The sequence below is a fragment of the Eurypyga helias genome, unplaced genomic scaffold (genome assembly GCF_000690775.1).
Source record: "Eurypyga helias isolate BGI_N326 unplaced genomic scaffold, ASM69077v1 scaffold8274, whole genome shotgun sequence".
Classification (NCBI taxonomy): domain Eukaryota; kingdom Metazoa; phylum Chordata; class Aves; order Eurypygiformes; family Eurypygidae; genus Eurypyga; species Eurypyga helias.
Genome location: NW_010246804.1, coordinates 179,125 through 202,832, shown reverse-complemented (window position 1 = coordinate 202,832; position 23,708 = coordinate 179,125). Strand labels below are relative to the sequence as shown.

Below are 23,708 nucleotides of genomic sequence, written 5' to 3'. Positions count from 1 at the left end.
GGAGAGTTTTAATTAAAAGTTAAGAGAGCTCTCCAAGCTCTTAGAGTTCTAATTTTATCATATTGTGGAAATCTTGTCACTGTGAAAAAATGTACAGCAGTTGGCAGATTTACTTGGTTCCCTGTCCTAAACAAAACTAACGCTAGGTAGTCAGATCCCAGTTGCATTTCCATTATTGCTTTTGTAAGAAAATATCTACTGTGAACTGACTGCCTTTTGCATATAATTATATTTAGGAAGGCTTCTTTGCCCTTTTTTTTTGTCTTTTTTCCCTTTTTTTATGGGACTGCTTACAGGTTTCACTGCGAATCAGACCAAGTTCTAATTCATGATCAGAAATGTGCTAGGTGCCACACTTGTGAGATACACTCTCTGACCCAGCTTCAATAGCCAAGGCAGACAAAGAGTTGGATAGAAACGAGTCAATATGTGAGAAGGGAGTAGGTGGCTGTCCAGGACCACTTGGCTCCTTAATGTCAGGAGCAGGATATAGAATTTAGGGTTGATTTCCCTCCCTCCCATCCCTGATTTGCAGTAAATGTAGCAAAAGGGATATAGCAGGTTTTCCTAAATGTCATGTTGCTCATTTCTGTGTTTTGATTGCATTTTTGTCTTTCAATATCTTGCCTTTTAAAAGCTTGTTAAATCAAGAAAACCTTGAAACATTGGCCAAAGAAATCACAGGCTAAGTACAGGTCTGAAATGCATCGTATTTTAATTTTCTGTTAGATCACGACAATTAATTACTGTATGACAACAGTATGGGAAGTGAGAAGGATGAGATGAGATTCCCCTGACCTGCCTCTCCACTGACGGCAGGATTGAAGCCAAGCTGCTTCAAGAGACAGTGGCAGCACATTGCAACTATGGATGTTAAGCCTTCAGGCTGATTTTTGATTAGTTTGTATTGTTGCTGTCTCCTTTACTTTTATTTAAAATTTATTGAGACAGAAAAGGATAATTTGTGTTTGAAAGAAGAAAAAAAGTAACTATGGCAACAAAGAATCTATTTTAGTAACATTACACAAACTTTACATCCTTGGATTAAAACCAAGTAGATAGTACCATCCAGCAATTAAGTTTCTGATAGTCATGGTTAAATTATATTTTTATTTCACAAATCATGAATATAAATGTAAAGTTCTTAATTCAATTTTGAATTGTTAGAAGATTATAAAATCGTGTTATTTCAAAGTGAATTAAATTAACCTTGTGTCCTTTCCTGTTCATACTGAAATGTTAGTTTGCATATAATTTAAAAATAGATAATACGAAGCCTGAAAATTGGGAAAATTTTTTATGATATAGATCTGTGCTAGGTGGTTCTTTACCTCAAGGAAATCTGGTGGGCAGTGAACTCATGAAAGGCATGTAGTCAAGCTGTTTGTTGTCATGCACTCGGAGATGGATCAGTAAATCAAAGGTCCCAAGACAAGTATATTAAAAATTGTAATCGGATTAAATAAAATATACTTAATTTTCTGATTAATTTAATTTTTTATGTGTGACTCTAATAAAGAGCACCAATGGACCTGATGTTTTAATTCAGTTGTAAGTAACAAACACTGACTAGGGTAAATCGAAGTTATGCTTGAGTTTATTCAGGAATATTTGTAGTGTACAGACTTTAGATTTTTCTACTCTGAACAGGATTTAGTATTCTATGAAGAATACTGACACAAACCTTCCCCTTTCGGAGTCACGATGGGTTGTGTTGTTGTTATTTTAGATGTCAGGTCCTTAGCTTCACCCACTTCAAAAAAGCACATTTGCACTTGAGGCATGTGGTGAGATGTGCGAAGGTACAACAGGGAGCAGGGCAACCAAATGGTAGCCACTGTAATGTTTATTTACAGCTATTTGGGTTTGGGGGAAAAAAGCAGCTCTTCTACTGTCATAGGAATCCAGAGTGGTAGGCCTCATAAGCACACAAATGTCTGTCACAAGGATTTCATAATGTCGTTTAACATTCCTTCAGAGAAGAAACCCACCCTACACACCACTTTTTCTCTAACAAATCTCTCATAGATGCTGACAGGGTAATTGCTCTTGTGCTGTTTTTCTCATGATAGAGACTTGAATGAGGCATTAGAACACATTTGAAAAGGGCTGATCTTTGGACACCTCCTCTCCTGTGGAGCTGAAGACAAATACTTGTAATGAGAGGATCTTAGAGAATATAGAACATGAGAGATGGAGGAATGTGCATATTGTTATGTTGTCCCAAGCTTACAAAAATACAATCTTTTTATGTTAAACAATATCTACTAAATTGCAGCGGGGTATAACTGTAGACTAGTACAGAAACAGGGACAAAGATACCACAAGTCCGGTAGTACTGTTCTTCTAAAAGAGGTTTAGACTTCTTCTACTGCGGATCTGATCATGTTTTAGAACACTTTCTCTTGTAGTATGCCTGCTTTCTACTCTAATTCCTCTACCTTGTCTTTCCCAGTGCCTCTTTCCTTGAGTTGTAACAGTTCAGATACATATAGGAATATGTCACCTATACCTTTGATTGAATTATATTTCTGTATTGTTTATGAACTTGCTATGCATTTGCAATCATTATTAATAAATCAATGTGCTTTTGTCTTCTGTCACAAAGTACTGTATGTATTCAAAAAGAATTGTATGCAAAACAAGTCATGTTTTAGAACTCATATCATTAATAATTATCTGTTTGCAGTATTGTTACAACATGTTTTGAGGGAAGCTTATTATAAAGGAAATAACAAGGCGCTGAACAGTAGCAAGAATAAGACAGTTCGGTTGATCACTGGTATAGGTGTTATAAATATGCCAGTCTGTACTATAGTGTTTTATTAAGTCTCAAGAAGTCAAAGCTGATTTGAAATAATAATGTCTGACAGCCAGTGCTTTGAAGTTTTGCTGCTGCACTCTCACATTTAGGCTTTCTTTTATGTATGACTTTACCATAAAAAACAAAAACACACACACACAGAATGAATGCTTTTTTTTTTCATATCTGTATTTCAAAGAAAGTAATAGGAGGCTACTTCAGTGAATTAAAAGGAAAAAAAACCCGAACAACCCCCAGAATCGATGACGATAGGTACAGACCACTGTAAGGTCATACAGTATCCATGTAAGGTATAGCTGGGGTTGGTAACTTGTTTAAGACCGCAAAAGCGAAATTTAAAAAAAAGAAAAAAAAGGAAGAATAAGGAAAAGAAAAGAGGCAAGGGGTATTCTTGATAGGAACAAGATGACTTTCATTCAGTCGGAAGAACCTGAGAGCTTGGCTGTGATAGCTAACACACTCGTTCTTCATCACAGGTCGTGCAACAAAGAGCTGGATTCCATCCACTCCATGACTGATTGATTACCCAGTGGACAAATGTTAATTCTTTTCATCGATGCTTTGTCATTGTGGAAAGATCCTTTTCATCTAACACCTAGGCTTTTTTTTTTTTTTCTTGGCTCTTTTCTTTTTTCTCCTTATTTATCTTTTAATATCCTCTTCTCATTCACCTTTGCAAAACTGTCAAGTCTAACAAGATTCTCGCTGTACCTTAAACTCCTTTAGTCTACAATTAAAATTGCTAACAAAGTATGTAATAAACCATGATATTAAATAATATTCAATGATTTCATCTAGTCATCCCGGTCTAATTATACTTAACCTGTTTGCTGTCCTTGAAATAGATTTTTTCCTAGTTCAAAAGAGAAGAAAATAAAAGATGAAAAGCTGTCTGTTGTTAATATAATAAATTGCTCTAGTGCAACTTCACGAGTTTGCTATTACATGTCGCAGCACAAAATATGCTACTTTGTGGCATAAGCCCAACTGTGGTTTATAAAGTCAGTGAGAAGAGCTAAAAATGTATAAATGCTAATTTTTTTCCTTTGCTTCTTTTATGATTGTCTTTGACAAGAATACCCTTGAATTTTGAAAATACTGGGTTCCACACGGTGTTGGAATGGTGCTGAAGCAGAGCCCCAGTGCAAGGACAGTGATGCAGTGCAGATGTGCATTCAAGCTCCTTCAGTGTTCAGTGCTGGATTCTGAGTTGATGTCTTGTTTCTATAATGAATCAAATCAGAAAATGAATCAATATGGATGAAGACATTATACTGATGTCAGAAGATATCTTTGTAGATTTTATATTTATGTAAAATTAATTTTCGGTACAGAAAGAAGAAAAAAATCCCTTTCCGATTCACAAACATTTTCAAAATGTGTTCCTGTGAATGCAGAATACAGAACTTGAAGGGAAACATATATCTCAAGTGTAAGCATTTATATTTAGTTTTGTGTCTAATATGGAGGACCTCCAGAGATCCTTAACACATATTATTGGAAATTCTAAAAATTACACAGGTTAAACCTGAAGATTTGCAGGCATTTCAAAAGAGCTATTTCTACAATGCTATAAAAGAAGTTTATTACAAGGTTCACTTTTGTTTTTGTAATCTTCCCAGTGACAAAGTAGACTAGCTATAAATTATGTGGTCAGATCTATAATATAGAGTTTAAATGAGATAAAGCCGTTTCAAGAAATGTTTCTTAAAGAATTTTTCTGTCATTTATAGAGATAAAATTTGTAACTAGCAATGTGATTATAGCAAAAAGAAGGCACACAGACAGACCTCTTTTCCATTTCAGTTCTTTCTCAGTCTGTCTTTAGAAATGTTTTTCTTTTCCCTTATGCAATATAGGAACACTTCAGATAAACATGGGTGTTCTTAGAAGAAATAAAGCAAGTACTTTTGAGGAAAGCATTTTATTAAATCCTCTGATATTCTAATTGTTTCTGGTTTTTAAATTTAAATGTTTTTCCTTCTTTGTATGAATTGAGGAATATATTTTAGTGAAAAAACAGTTGAATACATAATCTATAGCAAATATAAAAATAAAACTCTAAAGCTCTGGGTTTTTTTCAGGGATGAGGTGTCTGGGATTTTGGCAGGGGAGAAAGACAGAAACATTTTTATTTTTTTTAAACTAATGATGATATCACAAAAAAGGACAAATTATACTGTTCTATCGATAATTGATGGTTATTTCTTGATTCTTCTATTATCAGGCCAGAACTCATAAAAGTAATAAGTGCCTGTTATTGTTAAAAGTAAATTGTTATTATATAACAAGTATTTTAACACTGCCTATTGCAACTTACAGCTCCTTAATTTTATCTCTTTCATAGAAAGATATAATTAGTAAATAAATTAGCTTTTCTACTGAAATATTACTTCAAAAACATTTATGAGCTGCGTTGTCTTTCCACGGAGGCTTGCACGGTGAAAATATGTCGCAATTAAAACCTGATCTTTGATCTTTTGGTAGTTGCAGTTTGGTTTGCTTTCAACTGCTTTTGTTTGTTGTTTTTGTTTGGTGTTGGGTGTTTTTTTTTTTTGGTGCGTTTTGTTTTCATTTGTTTTGTTTGTTTGTTTCACATGAGTGATGCTAATGTGAATTTTTAGGCTGAAACTACTTGCACCCCAAAATGTGATTGGCCTCATGACCTTTTCTTCCTTAAACTTCTCCCTAAACCTTTAACTCCTCCATTTGTGACCTCTTTGAATGCTTCTCCTCCCTCTGAGTATTTTTAGAATCCTTTGAGGGGGAACAGTTACCCGTTGCAATGATGTGATCGGTTGCCATTCTTAATCTGGGCTTTTTGCTTTTGTTTTCAATTGTGCGAGTGCTTCTCACGCTGGGACAGCTGACATGAGAATTTGAGCCACGGTTTGGCCTCAATCTGCCAGTAATTTAGCAGAAGATATGTTAAGGTGAATTCTGCCTTCTTGTACACCCCAGTGTTAATTCTTAAGTGACTGAAGTGGGATCAGCGCAAATGTTGTCAAAATTGGGAACATTATGAGCTATTTAGAAAGCATTGTGTAAATGGATCTGCTCCGAAGACAAACAGCAGCTTGCTCGGAGAGTTTCTCAGAAGCTAAGGCGTGTGTCTACTGCCAGCGCATGCACTAAGGAGTGACACGCTTAGCACCACCCAGAGTGATAGGTGCACTTATAATGAAGGCTCTTTGAAAAGATTTGTTTTAGAAGTAGAATTGCATGTAAATAATGTTTTTGTTACCTTGCTAAACTGGGCCTGAGGGGTTCCAGGAGGTTTAGTATAGACGTTGTTGATGAGTCTGTCTACCGATGAAATAAATGCACAATGTGTAATGGAGAGTCTGCTGTTACTGACTGGGAAGGGAAAATAAGTGCATGTAAAGTTTTTTTGCTGATTATTTATGAATCTGAATTGTGATTCTTAGCATCATAAAGCTCTGGATCACAACAACAAACAAATGACTTCCCATCTTAAAACCCACCTTTTTTGAGTTATGTGGAAGGCCACATATAATTTAGAATTTGGAAACAATTATTTAGTTTCAGAACTGAAAACACCTTTAGGTTTTATTGAAACCTGTTATACTCAATATCAATTTGTCTAGTGCAATTGAGGACTGATATTATGAAATTTACTGAGGCCTATCTTCTACTTTCTCCTAAGTGTAATGACTTCAGTGACAGTTTTGCCTACAGAAGGCCTCCCAGACCAGGGGAAAGATTTGAAATGTATTCTGAACTTCAAATTATGAAAGCATATCTTCTAATCATTGCATGTTGTTTATAGTGTACTGGGAAAATTTCTGATACTGTGAACATCCAATATGCAGAGTGCTTTTATGAATTCCATGGAGACATTATATGAATATCTTTTGCATTGACATGAGTATAAAAATGGGTTTCAGATGTCACCGTATGCCAAATTTCAAAAAAAGAAAAAGCTTCTAAAACATCATGTATAATTTCGAGTGTACAATCATTCTCAAATGAAAAAGGCCGAATTTGTATATACATTGGCAATCTATGCATGTAAATTGGCAGTTAGCATGCATAAATACTGAACAAAGTTTTTCTTTCAATTAGACCCTTGTTAAATCCATAGTAACTCCATTAACCTCTGTGGAATTACTTTGGATTTAAAATGCGCTTAAATGAGAATTCTGTTTGGCTACAAGTTCGTTTCCCTTTGAAACAATGGTCCAACTAGAACAGTTTTAAAATGAAGGTGGCACCTGTTTAAGTGATTTGCGGGAATATATATGATAATGCTGCTTCTTTTTGTTTTTAATAGATTCATCCTGCATGGAAAAGCTACTTTCTAAAGACTGGAAGGAGAAGATGGAAAAACTAAACACAAGTGATCTCCTTGGAGAAATTAAAGGTATCTCAATAGTTCAAATATTAAATGTTTGCATATATTTTTAAAAGAGGATTGAAGATTTTTTGAAGTTCAGAACAAACAATAGAAGTAACAATCATTACTAGAGGGTGTTTTCCACTTTTCATTCAACTCACCATGTTTTTTTAAATGTTTATTATGAGGTGATGGATGCGTCTGCAAATAAATAGATTAGAGTATGTCACAATCAGTATCAAGGATGTTATCACAAACACCAGGTTAGTTACGTTAGTTCACTGACATACCTATATATGTCTGTGACCAAAGGAAGGAGAATTAACATCTTGAAAACATGTAATTACTAGTACTTGGTACTGTTTCTTCCTAGTTGCATAAACTATATGTAGAAAATGCTTTCAGCTTATAAAAGGGGGTAATTGTGCTATTAGTATTCTAAATCTTTGATTCAAAAATAGGAAAAAAAAAAGATATTTGTTTATATTCATGTTATTCCTGTGGAGAAAGACCAGCTCTGGATGAAATACAAGACCTACTGAAATAAGTGCAAGTTTTATTGCATATATAAACAGTACTTGCCAGGATTTCCAAGATCTGATGAACCAGCATGCTAGTAAAAGTGGAATTCTCTTGACGGTTAAGTACTATGTAGAAAACTTGAAGTGTTTTTCCCTGCCCGTCAATTCTTCCATGGATTTTCTTAGTGAGAAGAAATTCAGTGTTATTGATTAAGCAATGAATTACAAAGGTATTTTTCTGTGCTTTGAGAAGGGGTTGTAAGGCAAGTTTGAGGAGTGCACAAGGTACTTGACATTTGTTTATCTTCACTGGTATATTTCTATTAAATAGGAACTACAAATATGTGGAAACAAAGAATCATGTTCATCATATTAATAAATTTTTACTTGTAAAAAACAGGAAAACCCAAAACTATTTGATGAAAATTGATGCTCATGGTTTTACATTTCCACCAGGTAAACTTGAGATAGTTCAATTTTTTTTTACACAAACAGATGAAAGATTGGCCCTTTTTAATAAGTAATTTATAGTTGTTTCCTTCAGCTGATTCAGGACCAAAATTTATTGGAGTTTCCTCTTGGATTTTTTTGGTATAATTATGACAATGTGTGTAGAGTAGACAGGTAAGAAATCCTATGGTAATGTCAGTGGCAGAAATATAGTATGCAGTTCTACAGGGACACGTTAAAATTGACTATAATAAAATCCTACAAAATTATGTCTTGAAATCACATTCTATTTAAAGCCCTATTGTCTCTTAGTAGCATGGCAAACATTGAGTGCTAGTTTGTCCATTAATTGCAAAATATAGCTACTTAGTCTTTAAATAGAAACTACTTGAATGCTATTAGTGAATCAAGATTAAAAGAGGTGGGATCTCTAACAATGCAGAATAATGTTCTTTATTCTTTTATATGGCACAAAAAGCTTTTTCATGAGCTTTCATTTATTTTAAAAAAATTGCTTTTCTAGATTTATGTTTTTTTCTTCCATTTTCATTATATATATATATTCACTGCAGCATGAGCGGGTAGAGTTCTGGCTCCTTACGCTTTTCTCATGAAATCAGTCTCACTCAGATTTGGAAAAATTTTCAACTCATTCAAATACCTTTTCTGGTATTATTAACTGTATAAAAAGGATCACCTAATTAGGCTCACCAGATTTATGTGTGGCCGTCATTCAGTAAGTTTCCAACTCACTTCCTGTGTCTCATCCCTAGAAACCTATCCTTAAGTGGTCTTAATGTCTGCAGAATTCCCCTCCACAACTAGCTGACTTCCAGAAAAACACAATACTCAATCACTGCAACTGCATTTATCATTTTTCATGAACAGGCAAATATACAAAAAGGGTACATAAACATGGAAAATAAATGGTGGTTGCTGTTATGTCGTGCTTTACGCTTACTGTATTCAAAAATCCTGTTATCAGTCTCATTTTATAGAAGTAGAAAACGTGTGTAGTTACATAGCAGGAGTAGTGGCAGGTCTGAAGTAGGACTCCTTGCCTTTGGAATCCCAAGCCAGTGGCCTCGCCACTGTCTCCAGGCTCGCTAGCTCCTACCTGATAAAATTGTGACCAAGCTAATAAACTAGTGACAACTCATATTATCATTTGTGTGTTTTAAATCATCTCAGAAAGTAAAAAAAAACCCACCAAAACCCAGCAACAAAAACCCCAACAACAATCTAGCCCAGCATGAAAACCAGATTACAAGAAGGAAATAAAACAAATTAAGGGAACCAGAGAGAATTTTTAAGCTGCCAAAGAAGCATAATTTTAAAAAAAAGACCAAGAAATCAAAAACTTTTCAATGTTCAATGTGGTGGATTTCCAAATCATGAAGTTCATTTACATAGTGCTGAATGAATTTTCAGTTAGGTAACTGGCAGGGCATGGTAAGGTCTGAAAAAACTACTTTCAAAAATGGGTTGTCTTTGAGAGGTCAAACATCTTCCTTAATTCCATTAGATTCTAAATCACTTTATTTGACTGGCTGATATTTTTGGCTTTTTTGTAGACTTTCTGCTCATATTATTGAGAACCTAACTCAAAGACGTGAAATGATGCAGTAAGAATAAATAAATGAGGTCATCAGGGGAAATAAAATCTTGATTATAAGAAAGTGAGGTGTGGTCCTGTGAGGAACTGCTCTTTGCACTGACTGTTACTGGGAGTTGTTTATTTTAGAGAGAAGGCGTTCTTGTTAAGGATAACCTGAGCACATACTCTTCCTCTGTGTCTGCACAACTGCAGCACTCCCCCCTTCAGTGAAAGACTAGCGTCTTCGTTGTGGGAAGGCAGTTCACTAAGAATCAGTGCCAGAAAAAAAGGATGAAAGCAGAAAAAATATACCACTGACACAAACTGTTTCTATTCATGTTTGGGAAGCACATAGATGAGAAGAAAAGATAATTGGCTGAGAGAAACAAATAAAAATGGTATTTTCTTGCTATACTTTCTATATTTAGAACACAATAGTGTTAATCAAGATATAATTATAAACTATATCTATTAATTCAAACAATAGAAGCCAATACAGAAGTAACAAACAGTGAAGCATTTATTTATCTCTAACTGAGATTGTTCCTGTTCACAATTACTCGTGCATACTGTGCTTCATTTGTAAAACTGCTTTTTCTGAGTTTCTTTATTAGGATTTCAGTTATTGATAATGGTCCAGATTCTTCCTTGATTTCAAGCCAAACAAGCCATTGACTTCAGGGAGGTTGCATGAAACTCGGAGGAGCATTTGGCAGAATGCTTTGTAGCCAAATTCCAGTGGTTAAATGTCTGCTTGTTCATTTGATATGTTTATAAGTGAAACACATAGGTCAAATTTTCAAAGGTCTGGGAGGCAGTTGAGCTGAGTTAAATGACCTGCTCACCTGGGAAAAAACCCACAGCTGCCCATGCAAATCATCTGATTGTATGTTTGTTGCCAGTGTGTGCATGCAAATACATTTATGTAAGGTACACAAGCAATTTGATAGGGTTATGTCTGGCTTTTTCAGTGTTGGGTTTTTTGGGGGTTTTTTGGGGTTTTTTTTTGTTGCATAGAAGTCAGGATCAGGAAATACTTTTCATTCTATTTTTTGTTATCATATATTTGAATAAACAAAGCGGTGCAGGACTCTTGTAAATTTCCAGATATTTGGGTGCACAGAGTTCTGTCCTCACCCTTCTTCGTTGCATGCATTTCTGTTGCTTAGTTATCTAGATTTTCATCAGCAGACACAGCTAGGCAGAGTAGCATCATTTATCACTATACAGAGTCTGTTTTAAGTTTTCTGTTTCTGTTCCAAATATAAATCTCTGGAATAGCATAGTCTTGCATGCATCAGGCAGTTGTCCCACTGAAATAGCCCGCAGTGGTCTTCCTCAGCATGCAGGGTCTTTGAAGATCAAATAAGAAAGGTCAGTCTTTAAGTAACTTAAGCAATGATGTTATCGTGAAAGGGTCAGAATTGGTCTAGCAGTCTTACAGAAGAGTGACTTCTGGGTCACCGGCTACTGTGTTGCAGGTTAGTTCTCTGGCTTCCATCGGTGGTGTTTACAACTGGAACTAGCTATATTTATAGGCATTGTGACTTGAATGTCACATGCTGTCTTTGTACAGTATACTCTATTTTGGGAAGGAGAGTGATTGATGTCCGTATCTTTATCCAGTACAGAAGGCTGTATGCAATATGTTTCCCATGCTTACTCCTTCCCTTTTATATTTGTTACTTTATGAAAAGAGCCTAAAATTCCAATTTCATGCGACATGTACACATTTAATGGCCTCAGAATATTTGGATATGTGGGAGGCAGCATTCCTGTTTCCTAAGAAATACTGAATTTAGTAAAACAAAGTAACTTCGCCCACTTGATCGCCTCCTTGTAAGATTAGAAACAATATTGAAAACTATATTTGTCCCTGGTGTTAGAACACAGGAGAGATGGAAAGAAGTGTTTTCTAGGAGCACTTTTTTGTGTGTGCATTAATGACTGGAATAATAGTGAGGCACAACTGTTTGAATCTAGTAATTTAACACTACCCATTTCTGGAACAATCTTGGAGAGAGTTCTGCATGAATGAATTCTTGAGAAAGTTATGGTTTCTGTGTTTTTACAGTGAATTAAATTTTTTCTTAAAATATGCACGATTTACAAAACATTTTAAAATGCTATTTTTGCTTCCATTTTATAAAATTTGTCTTCACAGATAAGCTTTCGGGTGTATCTTGGTGTGCAATATCAAATGTGAAGACCGTTTGGAGGAAAATAAATCTGTTTTCCTGTAGCCCTGACCAACACTATACTCTAGATTTGCAGTAATTATTTCTCAGTATAATTGCTGAGAATTTCTTTCTCATGAATTCTAAGGGTATATAAAAGTCTGGCTTATAAATATGTATAAATATATGTATAAATAAATATATATAAGTCATATCACAGAGGCACTCAGAGGTTTTTAATTATGTCACTTTGTATGGCTATAGACATTTCAAAGCTCTCCTTTGTGCTCTCTGTTATAAACATATTTTATTTCTTTTGAAGTCTGTGTGATATACATACTAGCAATTAAAAACCCAGCTCAGTCTTTGAGACAGAAGGTCTTCTTAATTAAAACTCAAACAAAAGCTACAAGCAAAAGTCTTACTATATGATTAAGGTCTAAAGTGTTATGATACATTAGAATCATTGTTAACTGCTAGGATTTAAAAAATCAATACACAGGAAAAAGGATCAACTGGTTCCAATTAGTGAAACCAATGAAAGCGTCCAACAAAACACAACAAAACAACGCCACCCAGAACCCCTACACCCAAATCCTTAAGAAATTGGCCCTGATTAGAAATATACCACACGCTATAAGGGTTTCTCATAATGTATTTATTACCATGATCCAATAAAGTGATATATTTAGATTTATGTTGTAGCTCTCGAAATCAGAGAGATACTTTTGGGTTTGCCATTTCTCAAGTCATTGGCATTTTGTGTAATGTGTTACAAAAGCTCCATTTCCAGGTTTAACCTGACCTTCTAAATTAAGTGGTACCTTGGTATTTGAATGACTGAGAATTTCATAAGCACTTTCAGCAGATAATGTTTGCATACTCTCTAGTCTGATTTGCTTGAAGAAGGTAATGGATTCCAAAATTAAAATATTTGGGTTAAACTTACCATGCCCCATTGTATCTGTTATGACTAAGGTACTGATATAATTAGTTAGACTAATCACTAGTGTGAACTTGATTAATTTATATGATCTTATGTCACCTTGACTTTTTTTTTCTATATGAAATACTTTTCTCTCGATTCTGCGCTTAAATAGTCATGCCTTGATCTGTACAGACAGAGGGTAGTTCTGTGGAAATGAATGGGACTGCTCACTGTACATAGTGCTATTACTGAAATTATGTACATGTAAGTCTTGGCATGATTGAAGCTGTACTTAGTGGAAAAAAAAAAGAAATATTTTTGTTGCTCTGGTCTTTTGGTCAGAGGGTCTTATTTCAGTGTCACCTATCACAATCATGCCTGCTACTAATGCTAAAAGTTAATGGCTATTACTGTTTCTAGTTCTTAAAACTCCACAACTATAAATTACATTGTAATCAACCTTTCACATAAATCAAGTTCTCCATATTGTTGAATACATTATTTAAATAATATCAACCAGGATGCATGCATTTCCAGGCACACAGTGAATTTGTTACTTATTGCAATCCCATATATCTATATATATTTTTACCTTAGCAGGTTATGTTTCTATGGTTAACAATTCAGGGCTAAATATATGAACTCTGTACTACACTGAAATCAATGGGACAGCTCATTTATATGCTGTGTTCTGTGGAACTCTGTCCCAAATAATGTACTAAGAAGTAGTGTCAACTGTTCATGAGAAAAAGAATAAGAAGCATAATGATACTAATAATATAACTTGAAACAGCAGTACATTTATTGGGCACATCAGAAAAGACTGCCTTTTAAAATTTGATCCATACTTCATTTGTACAAATAGTGACAAGAAAATGTATAGCATTTAAATGTATTTATATTCAAATGCCATTTTTTTAGCAGAAAAAGGTTTAATATAAGCTAAAGATTACACGTAGGTTTTCTTCACAAATTTGCCATTTTCTACCGTTTGTATATATATTTTCTTTATAGCAGTAATAATTTAATAAATACAGAGTCTTTAAGTGTAGTGAAAAGGCTTCTATGTTGAAGAAGACTACCACCACTTGGAATTTAAGGCCGCCTTCTGACATAGGATGTCAGTGACAAATTTCCTTTTCACTTAAATCTCAGTTTAGTCACCAGTGATTTTATTTACCCTTAGCAAAATAAAACTCCTACTGAAGACAAATATACGAATTCATATGAAAAAGCAAGTGCATATGTAGGAGTTTGCACTGCTGAAACAAGAGTGGAAGCTCCATTTCTTTTGTTTAACTGTGTTTAAGTGCTTTTGGGTTTTGTTGATGTAGACATATAAAGTCAAATTAATTTGTTAATGCAAACATTTATATAGAAAGATTTGTACAGGCACAGTACAGAAAAGACTGAAATTTTCTGATTGATTTGGATTCTGTGGAAGCTTATAGATGTACTTGATCAGTCTTTTGTTACAAAAATTTCAAAATAAGGAAATTTTTGATTTAAGTGTCAGATATAAAGAACATACTATCCTGTAGTGTCCTGTCTCTACAGATACTGGGCAACCAGGGGGAGGGTGTAAGGAAAGGGCAAACATACAATAATATTTCCTTGACATACTCTTCCAATTTCCCACAATATATGATTAGTGGGCTTCCTGATTCAGAGGTGGTACATTCAGGTTTAATGGCCCTTGCTAGAATTATCATCTATGAACATGTCCAATCGCTTTTGCACCCTTTAATAAAACAGCTGGAAGGTCTTTGGGGATAAGTTCAGCAGTTAACAATATGCTGTATATTTGAACCCAATGCTTTGTAGGTGTCCCTGTTCATCTTGTGTTATAACAGACAGGGAATGGTTGTTCCCTGTTCATCTTCTCTGCTACGCTACATTCAGTTGTCTCTTCTCTAGGTTGAAAAGTAAAAATATATTTATTTATTATTTATATGAAAGCTGTTCTGCACTTTGGTCACTCTCATCACCCTTCTCTGTAGTTAATTTGGAAGGAAATCTTTTGCACAAAATATGCCTATTCTGAGCAACTTCAAACTTTGACACTGATTAATGGGAACCTGTGTGACCATCCTTTTTGACTCAGTTGGTTTTAAACTCTCTTTCTGAATAGGGAGCCTGTGGGGTCTTGATATGTACATGTTGTGTAATGATTGGAGCATCCTGATGATATCAAATATATCAGATTTTTTTTTTTTTTTTCTTAAGAGAAATGTAAAAATGCCTTACTGGAAATTTTAAAAATTGTGGACCCAGAGGTGACTCAGAAATGTCATCTGTGAAAGTAAAGGGACATAGCACTATTACTAAGAAGAAATTAGGTATAAGCACATTGGGGAAACTCATATGCAACTGAGAACAGCAAGAATATAATGTGCAACCTGACACAGCCGCTGCCTCAAAAGCCCAAGCTGAATGAGAAATAGAAGAAGAAATACAAGGGTTGTCCTTGTCCTCTCTAAACAGGTTGACCCTTTGAAAGAGGTTAACTATCAGTATTTTTTTCAAGTGGTCTTGATTTGTCTAACTGTGTCACCTCATTTCAGATATGACCAATGATCTGACAGTTTTCTGCCAAAGGGCAGATTTAGCCAAAGCAGACTCATTTTCCTTGTTTTCACCTCCTCCTGCCAACATTAAAGTGATTTCAGGCTAACTGGGATCCCTTTCTCCAATCAGGTCATTCATGATACTGCCCTATTACTTGGTGTGTGAATTGGTCTCAATTCACTGTTTCCCTTCTGTCCTTACCCCAGGTATTTATTTTGGATCAAATTATATAATGTCTCTCTTTTCCACTCCCTCCAACATTTTTTTTTCCTCATTCTGGCATAATTTGCCAATAGAGAAAATTTGTGAAAACACTAAAAGGATGAAGTGTCATCAATTAATATGAATATGTGAATTGTAAAGCAAATAGAGAGAGCTATATTGAAAAATTTTTCTGAACAGAGGAAACAGAAATAGAAATCTATTAAGGACATAGTCTGCCCTATTCCATGAGTTCATCGTACGTATTACCCTCTGTGTTAATAACATTAATAGATTTATACCCAGGCAGCTTGATCCAAAATGGTTCTTTGTCATTAGCTCCTACACTGAAATACTATTTTTATATACATATTTTCTCTTATCTGTTTTTTCTTTAAATTACTATTAATTAGTTTGACCCATGTATCCTAATATTTACCCTGGTCTGTATTGATATGAATTAACAAAGTTTAATATTAGTCACATTGTCATAAATGTTCTTTAAGAGTTATACAAGATTACGCAAAGACCTGTTCAATAGCTGTTTAAAATTTGTTGCCCCATAGATAGCAGTAATGAGAGGCTAAGACACTCATGTTGGGAATGAATCCTCGTTTCTATTAAGATTTGTTTGAATAGGTTTCCATCACAACAGGTGCACAATTATTTTATGAGTAAAATATTATCAGCCTTCCAAATTAGCCAGGGCAAAATGCAAGTTGTCTGATTAAATAATCAAACCCAATACTTAAAATGCACTTGATTTCCACAGGAATTTTAAGATGTTAAGTCCCAGTCTATCAGTGAAACTGTGATTGTTTGCAGCATGCAAGTAGCAGCTTGTAGAGTATCCTGTTTGGTATGTTTTACATAATTCATCCTACATTATACAAGACAAAACCGCTAAAAAAGCATATAATAATAGGTTTTACTTCTAGTCAAACAATTTTAATCTACCAATGAAGGTATTATACTGTGCATTAAAATCTGAAAAAAATGGGCCTCTAAATGGAAATAGTTTGAAAGTGTTCTGCATTCAATTAGAAGGCACATCAGTTTAGAAATACAAAACCTTGTGTTGTTTTTTAAATAATTTAGTTTATGGAGGGGGAGGGAGAAAAGGAAAATCCTCTGAATCTGAAGTGCAGCTTGCAGTGTGGAGATCACATATGTCACCAGTTATTGAATAGCTCAGTAAGCACAGTGACTCAGAGACCCAAGAAATGGGTAAAATCTGGAACATTAAGTTCACCACAAATGGAAAACTTAGCAGTGCAGCTGCCAGATGCAGACTATATACAGGTAACTGTTTGTTTGCATATCTGAATCTGTTTGTCAATCAAGGAATGCTATGAATCAGGAGATGGGATCTCAAATACAAAACCACAAAGTCATAGACAGCATCTGGAGGAGCTCCAAGCCACAAAAATTAGGGAAGAAGCACAGAGGGAACAAAAACTGTAAATGCGTGCATGGATTCTGCCTCTATATACATTGAATTTAAATAATTGTGTTGATACATCAGTAATAATAATTGCTGATAAAAATTATAGTCCTTATTTTGGGCAGCAATATGTTTTACTAAATGTGAAATTAAATGCAATTTGTATTAATTAGGGATAATATGAAAGTATGTAAGTGGTTGACATTTCCCACATTTTTAAACATACTACTACTATATGTGAAGATACATCTTTTGCATTTGTTTTAACTTGGAAATACTGTAGATAGATATGTGCCCCGATGTGTTCTGTTGAAATAAGATCACAGTTCTAACCCCTAAGATCAGAAAATTATTTATAGACAAGGTTCATTACAGTTTGAAATTTAGTTATGGGGTTTGATCATTGATGTAACTGTTTACTAGACAATTGTAGTTCTCTCTGGAAGCTGGAATACTGTCTTATTACAGGTACTAAAATAGAATCTACTGGTAAAATGCAGGTGGTGCATTCAAGTTGCAGGATTTCTAAAGTCCGTGTAGTGTATACAGGTATTTTATGTAGGTCTGTAAAACTTAAGTTTTTCTAAATGTGAGAAAGCTTACAGAGACTTTAAGTTTTGATTGGTAACATCAACGGAATGCAAACAGAGGTTTACTAAGGAAGGTAAAAAAAATGAAATGGGCATAACTGTTCTGTGGTTTGTGTTTTTCAGATTCATTAAGAATCACAGAGTTCCTTTTAACTTGTAACTGAAAGAACTTCTTTTTACCTTTGCTGCTTTACTCTGGTGCCAGGATCTATTTGTCTACGTATTGTTGAGATTCTGCAACAGGCACAGGATGGCTGCGGATTTTCTTTTAGGGGCGGTAGTGAATGGAAGGTTCTGACTTCAGGGTATATTTGTAAATTAATTAATTCTCTATTTTGTTATCTTCACCTCCCAAGGGTCCTAGAGTGTAATTTTGGGTTACTCAAGCTTCAGCCAGTAATGAGGGTGTCCACTTCTTTTGAAATATAAGGATTTTTCTAAAAAGGAATACTTTAGCCTATCAGGTTATGGTCTGCCACTTTTCAAGATAACAGTGATTGACTTTGGGTTTCTCTGCATACTGTCAGATAACATATCCCACCATTAGACAAATATGAACGCTTGGTGCTAAGAACAGGCTGTGAGTGGGCCATAGTGAGAATTGTATGCCCGCTGACCTGGAAAAACCATAGTCAGTCTCCCCATGCAGCTAAAGTTTAGTTAACTTCATAGCTAGGTAAGTCTCTTCTCTCACTTTGCCTCTTCCTGTTCCCTTCCACATGTATTGTGCTAACAAACACTGAGAAAAACACTTTTCTGAATTATAGTTGTATCTACTGAAAAGGTCTATGGTGATAATTGTCAAATCACCTGTGACAAAATATAGGTGTTAACTGCACGTCAGCTGAATCTGCTCTAAGATATTTACATTATGACAGTTATGCCAATGTAAACTGTCTGAATGCTTTAAACACATTCATAAATTAATAATAACAAATTAATATAAAGTTTAAGTTTGGAAGAGAGGAAAACTGGAGATTCATGTAAGGGAAATCAATTTTGTTTAACTTGTTTTAATCAAATAGTCTTTGCAAAGAAGAAAAGGGTTCCTTGCAGTAGGCCCAGTCCAACCACTGCAGCATGGTTTGTAGAAGGAGAACATGGCTCTTCACTGATCAAATTCAGATCCTGTAGACCAGCTGGCATCACCAGAACTGAGACTCCGGCTACTGTCCAAAATAGTAACATTTATAGACTCAGATTCTGTGATGGTCTTTAACCTCTAGAGGTGTGTATTTTTTTTTTTAAATAACATAGTTTTTTTCATTGGAGTTCTGAAGGAGGTTGAATATAGGTAGAAATGATAGAAGATAGCAAATACTGTGAGAATTAGAAGATTAGTTGGTAAACTAGGTAACATTTTGGCCATGAATACCTGTTCAGGTTTTTACAGTAGTGGTCTTTTTGATCAGTTAGCTATGTTGTAGCAGGTGTAGAGTTGTGCAGTTGGTTAAGAAACTGAGAAACTCATTCCTCCTCAAATATATACACTGAATTAATACCTAAAGCAATACTGAGTAGTTGAGTTAGTAAAAACCTTTTTTTTTTTTTTTTGCATAGGAAAATAAGTGTGAATGAATGTTGCCTTATAAATGCATTTTCTGTAACATCTTTACATGTCAGATTAGTATTCATTCATCCTCTTATGCAAACTGGTTGTCTTATATGGACTTTTGTCTGTATATGTTGAGTACATGATGTAACAAAGTTTACAGCAAGCTTAGCTGTACTGCAAGCTCCTGAGATCCCCTAAATGCAGAACATTTAACGTACACAAGAGCAGAAAAATCTCATCTTTGCTATTACATATCAAGCCAACAATGGAAGAGGTCCAAGGAGGAATTTGAAAACCTGTAGGTCAATACAGTTCTTGCTACCCTGAAGTTACCAAGGTGCTACTGAGTTCTAGAAAATGATATCTAAATAACCCACGTCCTTCAGCAGTCCTTCAACAATTTCCATTTATGACTCTGTTTATTTTGATACCTTGAAATTTTGATGATAACCTAATGTATTGATGGTTATAGGTTAGAAGTTAGCTGTAAGGGTGCAGTTGAAAACCTTTTTTGTGGTAACATTATTACCTGGGCAACTCAAAGTGAGCAACCGAAAGTTTTGACTGAAACATGTCAGCCCTAAGCCTGTGTATATACTTTCACAGGTTCTCATGTCCACTAGCTGGTGTTGCACATCAAAAGTGTTAAGAAAAGACAGTTGGTTGAACTGTAGGTATGAATTCCCATACAGAAAAATGATAATGTAATACTATATTTGAAGGGCTAAAGTTGCTACCCAAGAACTCAGAAGAAAAGTGGAAAGGAAATCTTTGGTATAAAATGGAAAAAAAAACCAGCCAAACATCCATTTGACTCCAGTATTAATCATAAACGGACAGACAGGAAGAAGTAAGAACAGGAAAAGCATATACTTTCAAACTAAAATAGTCAGAGGCTAGGATTATGTTATGTGGTTTGTTTATTTTGTATCAGTCAACTAGATCTCTCTTTCAAATGCTTGTTCAGTCTCCTCTTAAGGCTATGTAAAACTTGAAGACCATGGCATCTTTTAGGAAGGTATTCCCTGGCTCTAGTGCCCACTGTGTGAAGAACCACTTCGGATGAAAATGAACTGAAAAATTTCAAGGTGGTGTTATATGCTTCAGACATATCTATCTCATTTTTTGAAATAGTGTAAGATGTCTTCTGAGTTAATGGCTGTTAGATGCTTAACATTTTTTTTTTTTTAAACACGGCCATAGATCTAGCTGCAATAGTAACAGTCCTAAATCCCTTTTAAAAAAACCTGGCTCAGAGACACCTAAATCTAAGAAACCCCTTGGAAATATACGTGAGAACTTTACAGATGCAAACAGACTGAGATTTTGATATATATTTAAAATTCTGTCATGCTTTAGATCCAGCTGGCAACTCAGCACCACCCAGCTGCTCTCTCTCTCCTTCTCCTGATGGGATGGGGAGGAGAAAATACAAGGAAAGGGTTGTGGATTGAGACAAGGACAGAGAGGGATCACTCACCAGTTACGGTCATGGGCAAAACAGAATCAACTTGGGGAAAAATCAATTTAATTTGTTACCAATCAAATCAGAGTGGGGCAACAAGAGATGAAACCCCATATTAAAAACACCTTCCCCCACCCCTCCACAAATTCAGGGGCTTCTTCAGGTGCAGTCACCTACTCTTCTGCAGGGGGGTCTGTGACCCTCCATGGCTGCAGGACACAGTGCCCTCTCACCACAGGCTGAGGGGAACCTCTGCTCTGGGCACCTTCTCCCTCCTTTCTGCACCCAGACCTGGGTGTCTGCCTGGTTGTTTGTCTCTTTCCACCACAGGTTCCCTTGGTTTTCCCCTCTTAAATACGTCAATCACAGAGGTGGTAATTGGCTCCGCCTTGGCCAGAGGTGGGTCTGACTTGGGTCCAGGGAAGCTTCTGGCAGCTTCTCAAAGGAACCACCCCTGTAGCCCCTCCCCTCTGCTAAAACCCACACAAACCCAATACAAATTCATAGGGAGGAAACGACCATTAGATGTATTGCTTGCATGCAAAAGGATTTTGCAGTCACAATTAGCCTTCATTTTAGTGCGTTGTATTTCAGCATCACAGTTACGCCAATGCAACTGCTGAAAAACTTGTCAGAAACGTTGCATTGAGTTGCAATAGGTATGTTGTTCCAGCCATACCTCATTTTTTTAAATAGGTTGTTAAAAAAGAACATGATTAACTTTCAAAACTAATTGAGAGAAGTCTCAGTAGAAATCTGTTTTCCCTGCTCCTCTTCTTCATTTCTAGTTTTAGTTTTATTGTCTTGTTATGAAGGAAAAATAATGATGAAATTGTGGTCAATGTAGGAATAAAGTAATAAAAATGCAACCTGGGCAGTGTATTGGCTTAAGGAGAGAGGAACAATCAGGGGATCCTGATTACTTAAATGTATCTCAGGTCTATTTATAATATATTGAATTAGAATGCTGTTATAATGGAATTAAAAATTTCTTGGTGTGTTACTTACATGCTCCCTGTGCTTCAAGATTTATTCTGAATTATCTTTAGACTGTGCTTGAAGTTGTGCATGAGTTTAGACCTTTGAATATTAAATTAAGTGTCTTGAATAGGCAGTTTATGTTTTCATTCTGAGTGATCCAGTTTGAATGGTAAAATAGCCATGTAAGCACAAAAAAATAACATGACCCCACTCCCTGGTTTGGGACTGTGAAGAATTTCATTACCACTGATTCTGTAGTGAAGGGCTGTGATAAATGTTTTGGTTTGTGATCAACTAGGTATACAAATAAATTGAATTAAGAAAATTTCCAACTGTACTTTTAGTTGCTTCTTAGAAACATCTGGCTAAACATGCTCATGCTTGTGGTTAAAGCATAATTATACCAGAACACACTTAGAATATGTGTGGAACTTCAGTCTGAAAATGTAGGCCACCTCCTTTGTGCTCTGGTTAATGTGATTTAGGAAGTTTTTCTGCTGTTAGAAAATTTGACTGGTAATTTTGTAGCAGGTTTCGTAGGAACACAAGCAGCTTGTCATAGAATTCTAATTTGTTTGGAATGTGTCCTAATTATTTATTTATTTACTTACAATGTAAACCTTGAGGGAACAACAAGCATAGTTTACTTGTTTGCTTTTTGTTTCTCATACCCAACTAGTGAGGTTGCAGTTATCTTGAAAAACATGATAACTCATTGATAACATTGATATGTTCTGCTGAATTGGTTTTACAGATTACTAGGTTGTGTGTAGCAGATAAGTAGCACTTTCAGTTCATAACTGTTTGATTATGAAAGAAATTTAAAATAATATTCAGATTTAGAAGCCTGAAGCTGCCAATTTTTGACCACCTAATGCCGTTATTAATGAATATATCAATGGTCCTGTTTCAAAGCCCACTGAAATAAGTGTAAATCCTTCAACTGACTTCTGTGGGCACATTCTAATGTATAAAATGTTATTGCTTTTCCATACATATCAAAGGCTTTTGACTAAATTGTCTCTTCTCAGATGAAGTAGGAAGTTTCTTCTTTACAGCTTCCATGATAGACAGGCTATGCAAATGTCCTTGTTTTGCAATAAACTTTGCTTCTTCATTACTTATCACCAGAGGCAATAAAAATCTTCAGAGGCAAATATAAGTTTTTCATTGATATACTTGTTTGTATTTGTAAGACATGAAAGATGAACATGTAATTAAGATCAAAATTAAAATTTATATTTAAAGTATATAAATCTTGCAGTACTAATACTCCTCAGATTTATATTTAGACATTTCTGAGTGGTGTAGCTAATAACTACTAACTAAAAAGTCATGGAAGTAACTTATTTAAGAAGATATGAAACAAAATTGCAAGACATCGTAACTCAGAGTACATTTCACAGGGGCACATCTCCTCTCCTGTGTATATTGTGCATTCTGGATGCAGTAGAAAAATGCATTTGGGTTAAAATTTTGATTATAGGAAGAGGGGCAAGATTCCTAGAGTGTTTTAGAATGTGATTCCCAGTGTTGGTGTTTTTTTTTTTTTTTAAGGCAAATGAACTCGATTAATTGAATCCTAATATGTAAATTTATTAGCTTTTTATAAAAAAAGCTGCAGTAGCATCTGTGGAAAAGGATGTCTTCCCTTCTTGCACTCATAGGAACAAGTATTAATTCCTGTCCTTGTCCTCATAGACCTTCCACCTTCCTAGTACACAGATGTTCAGGTTCAATATAAGGCACCACATCATCCTGCTTAAAAGTAGATTAGCCTTGCAGGAAGATACAGTGATGGCATGTGTTTTCACCTGATTTGCACGTGTCCAGCACTAGCACTACACATAAAAGCTGTACGGACTTCAGCTGCCACCTTTTACCATCACCCTGTGTATGCATTTATAGACATTGTGGTGCAAATTATTCTTAACTGTTCAAAGGGAAGTATCATGCTATTTCTGCAAATACTGTGACAAAAGGCAGAAAAAAAAATTCTCTTTTTCTGTAGCTTGATGATTAAAATAGAAAATGTAATTAAAATATATGA

General features: G+C 35.1%; 1 protein-coding gene across 1 annotated transcript in view; it reads left to right on the top strand.

The window, feature by feature from the left end:
• Window positions 1-23,708, top strand: part of SOX6 (SRY (sex determining region Y)-box 6) — a 239,801-nt gene that overhangs the window by 63,069 nt on the left and 153,024 nt on the right. Inside the window, exon 4 of the mRNA XM_010150535.1 lies at window positions 7,119-7,208. Within this exon, the coding sequence (XP_010148837.1) occupies window positions 7,119-7,208 (90 nt within the window). The remainder of the gene's footprint in view (window positions 1-7,118; window positions 7,209-23,708) is intronic.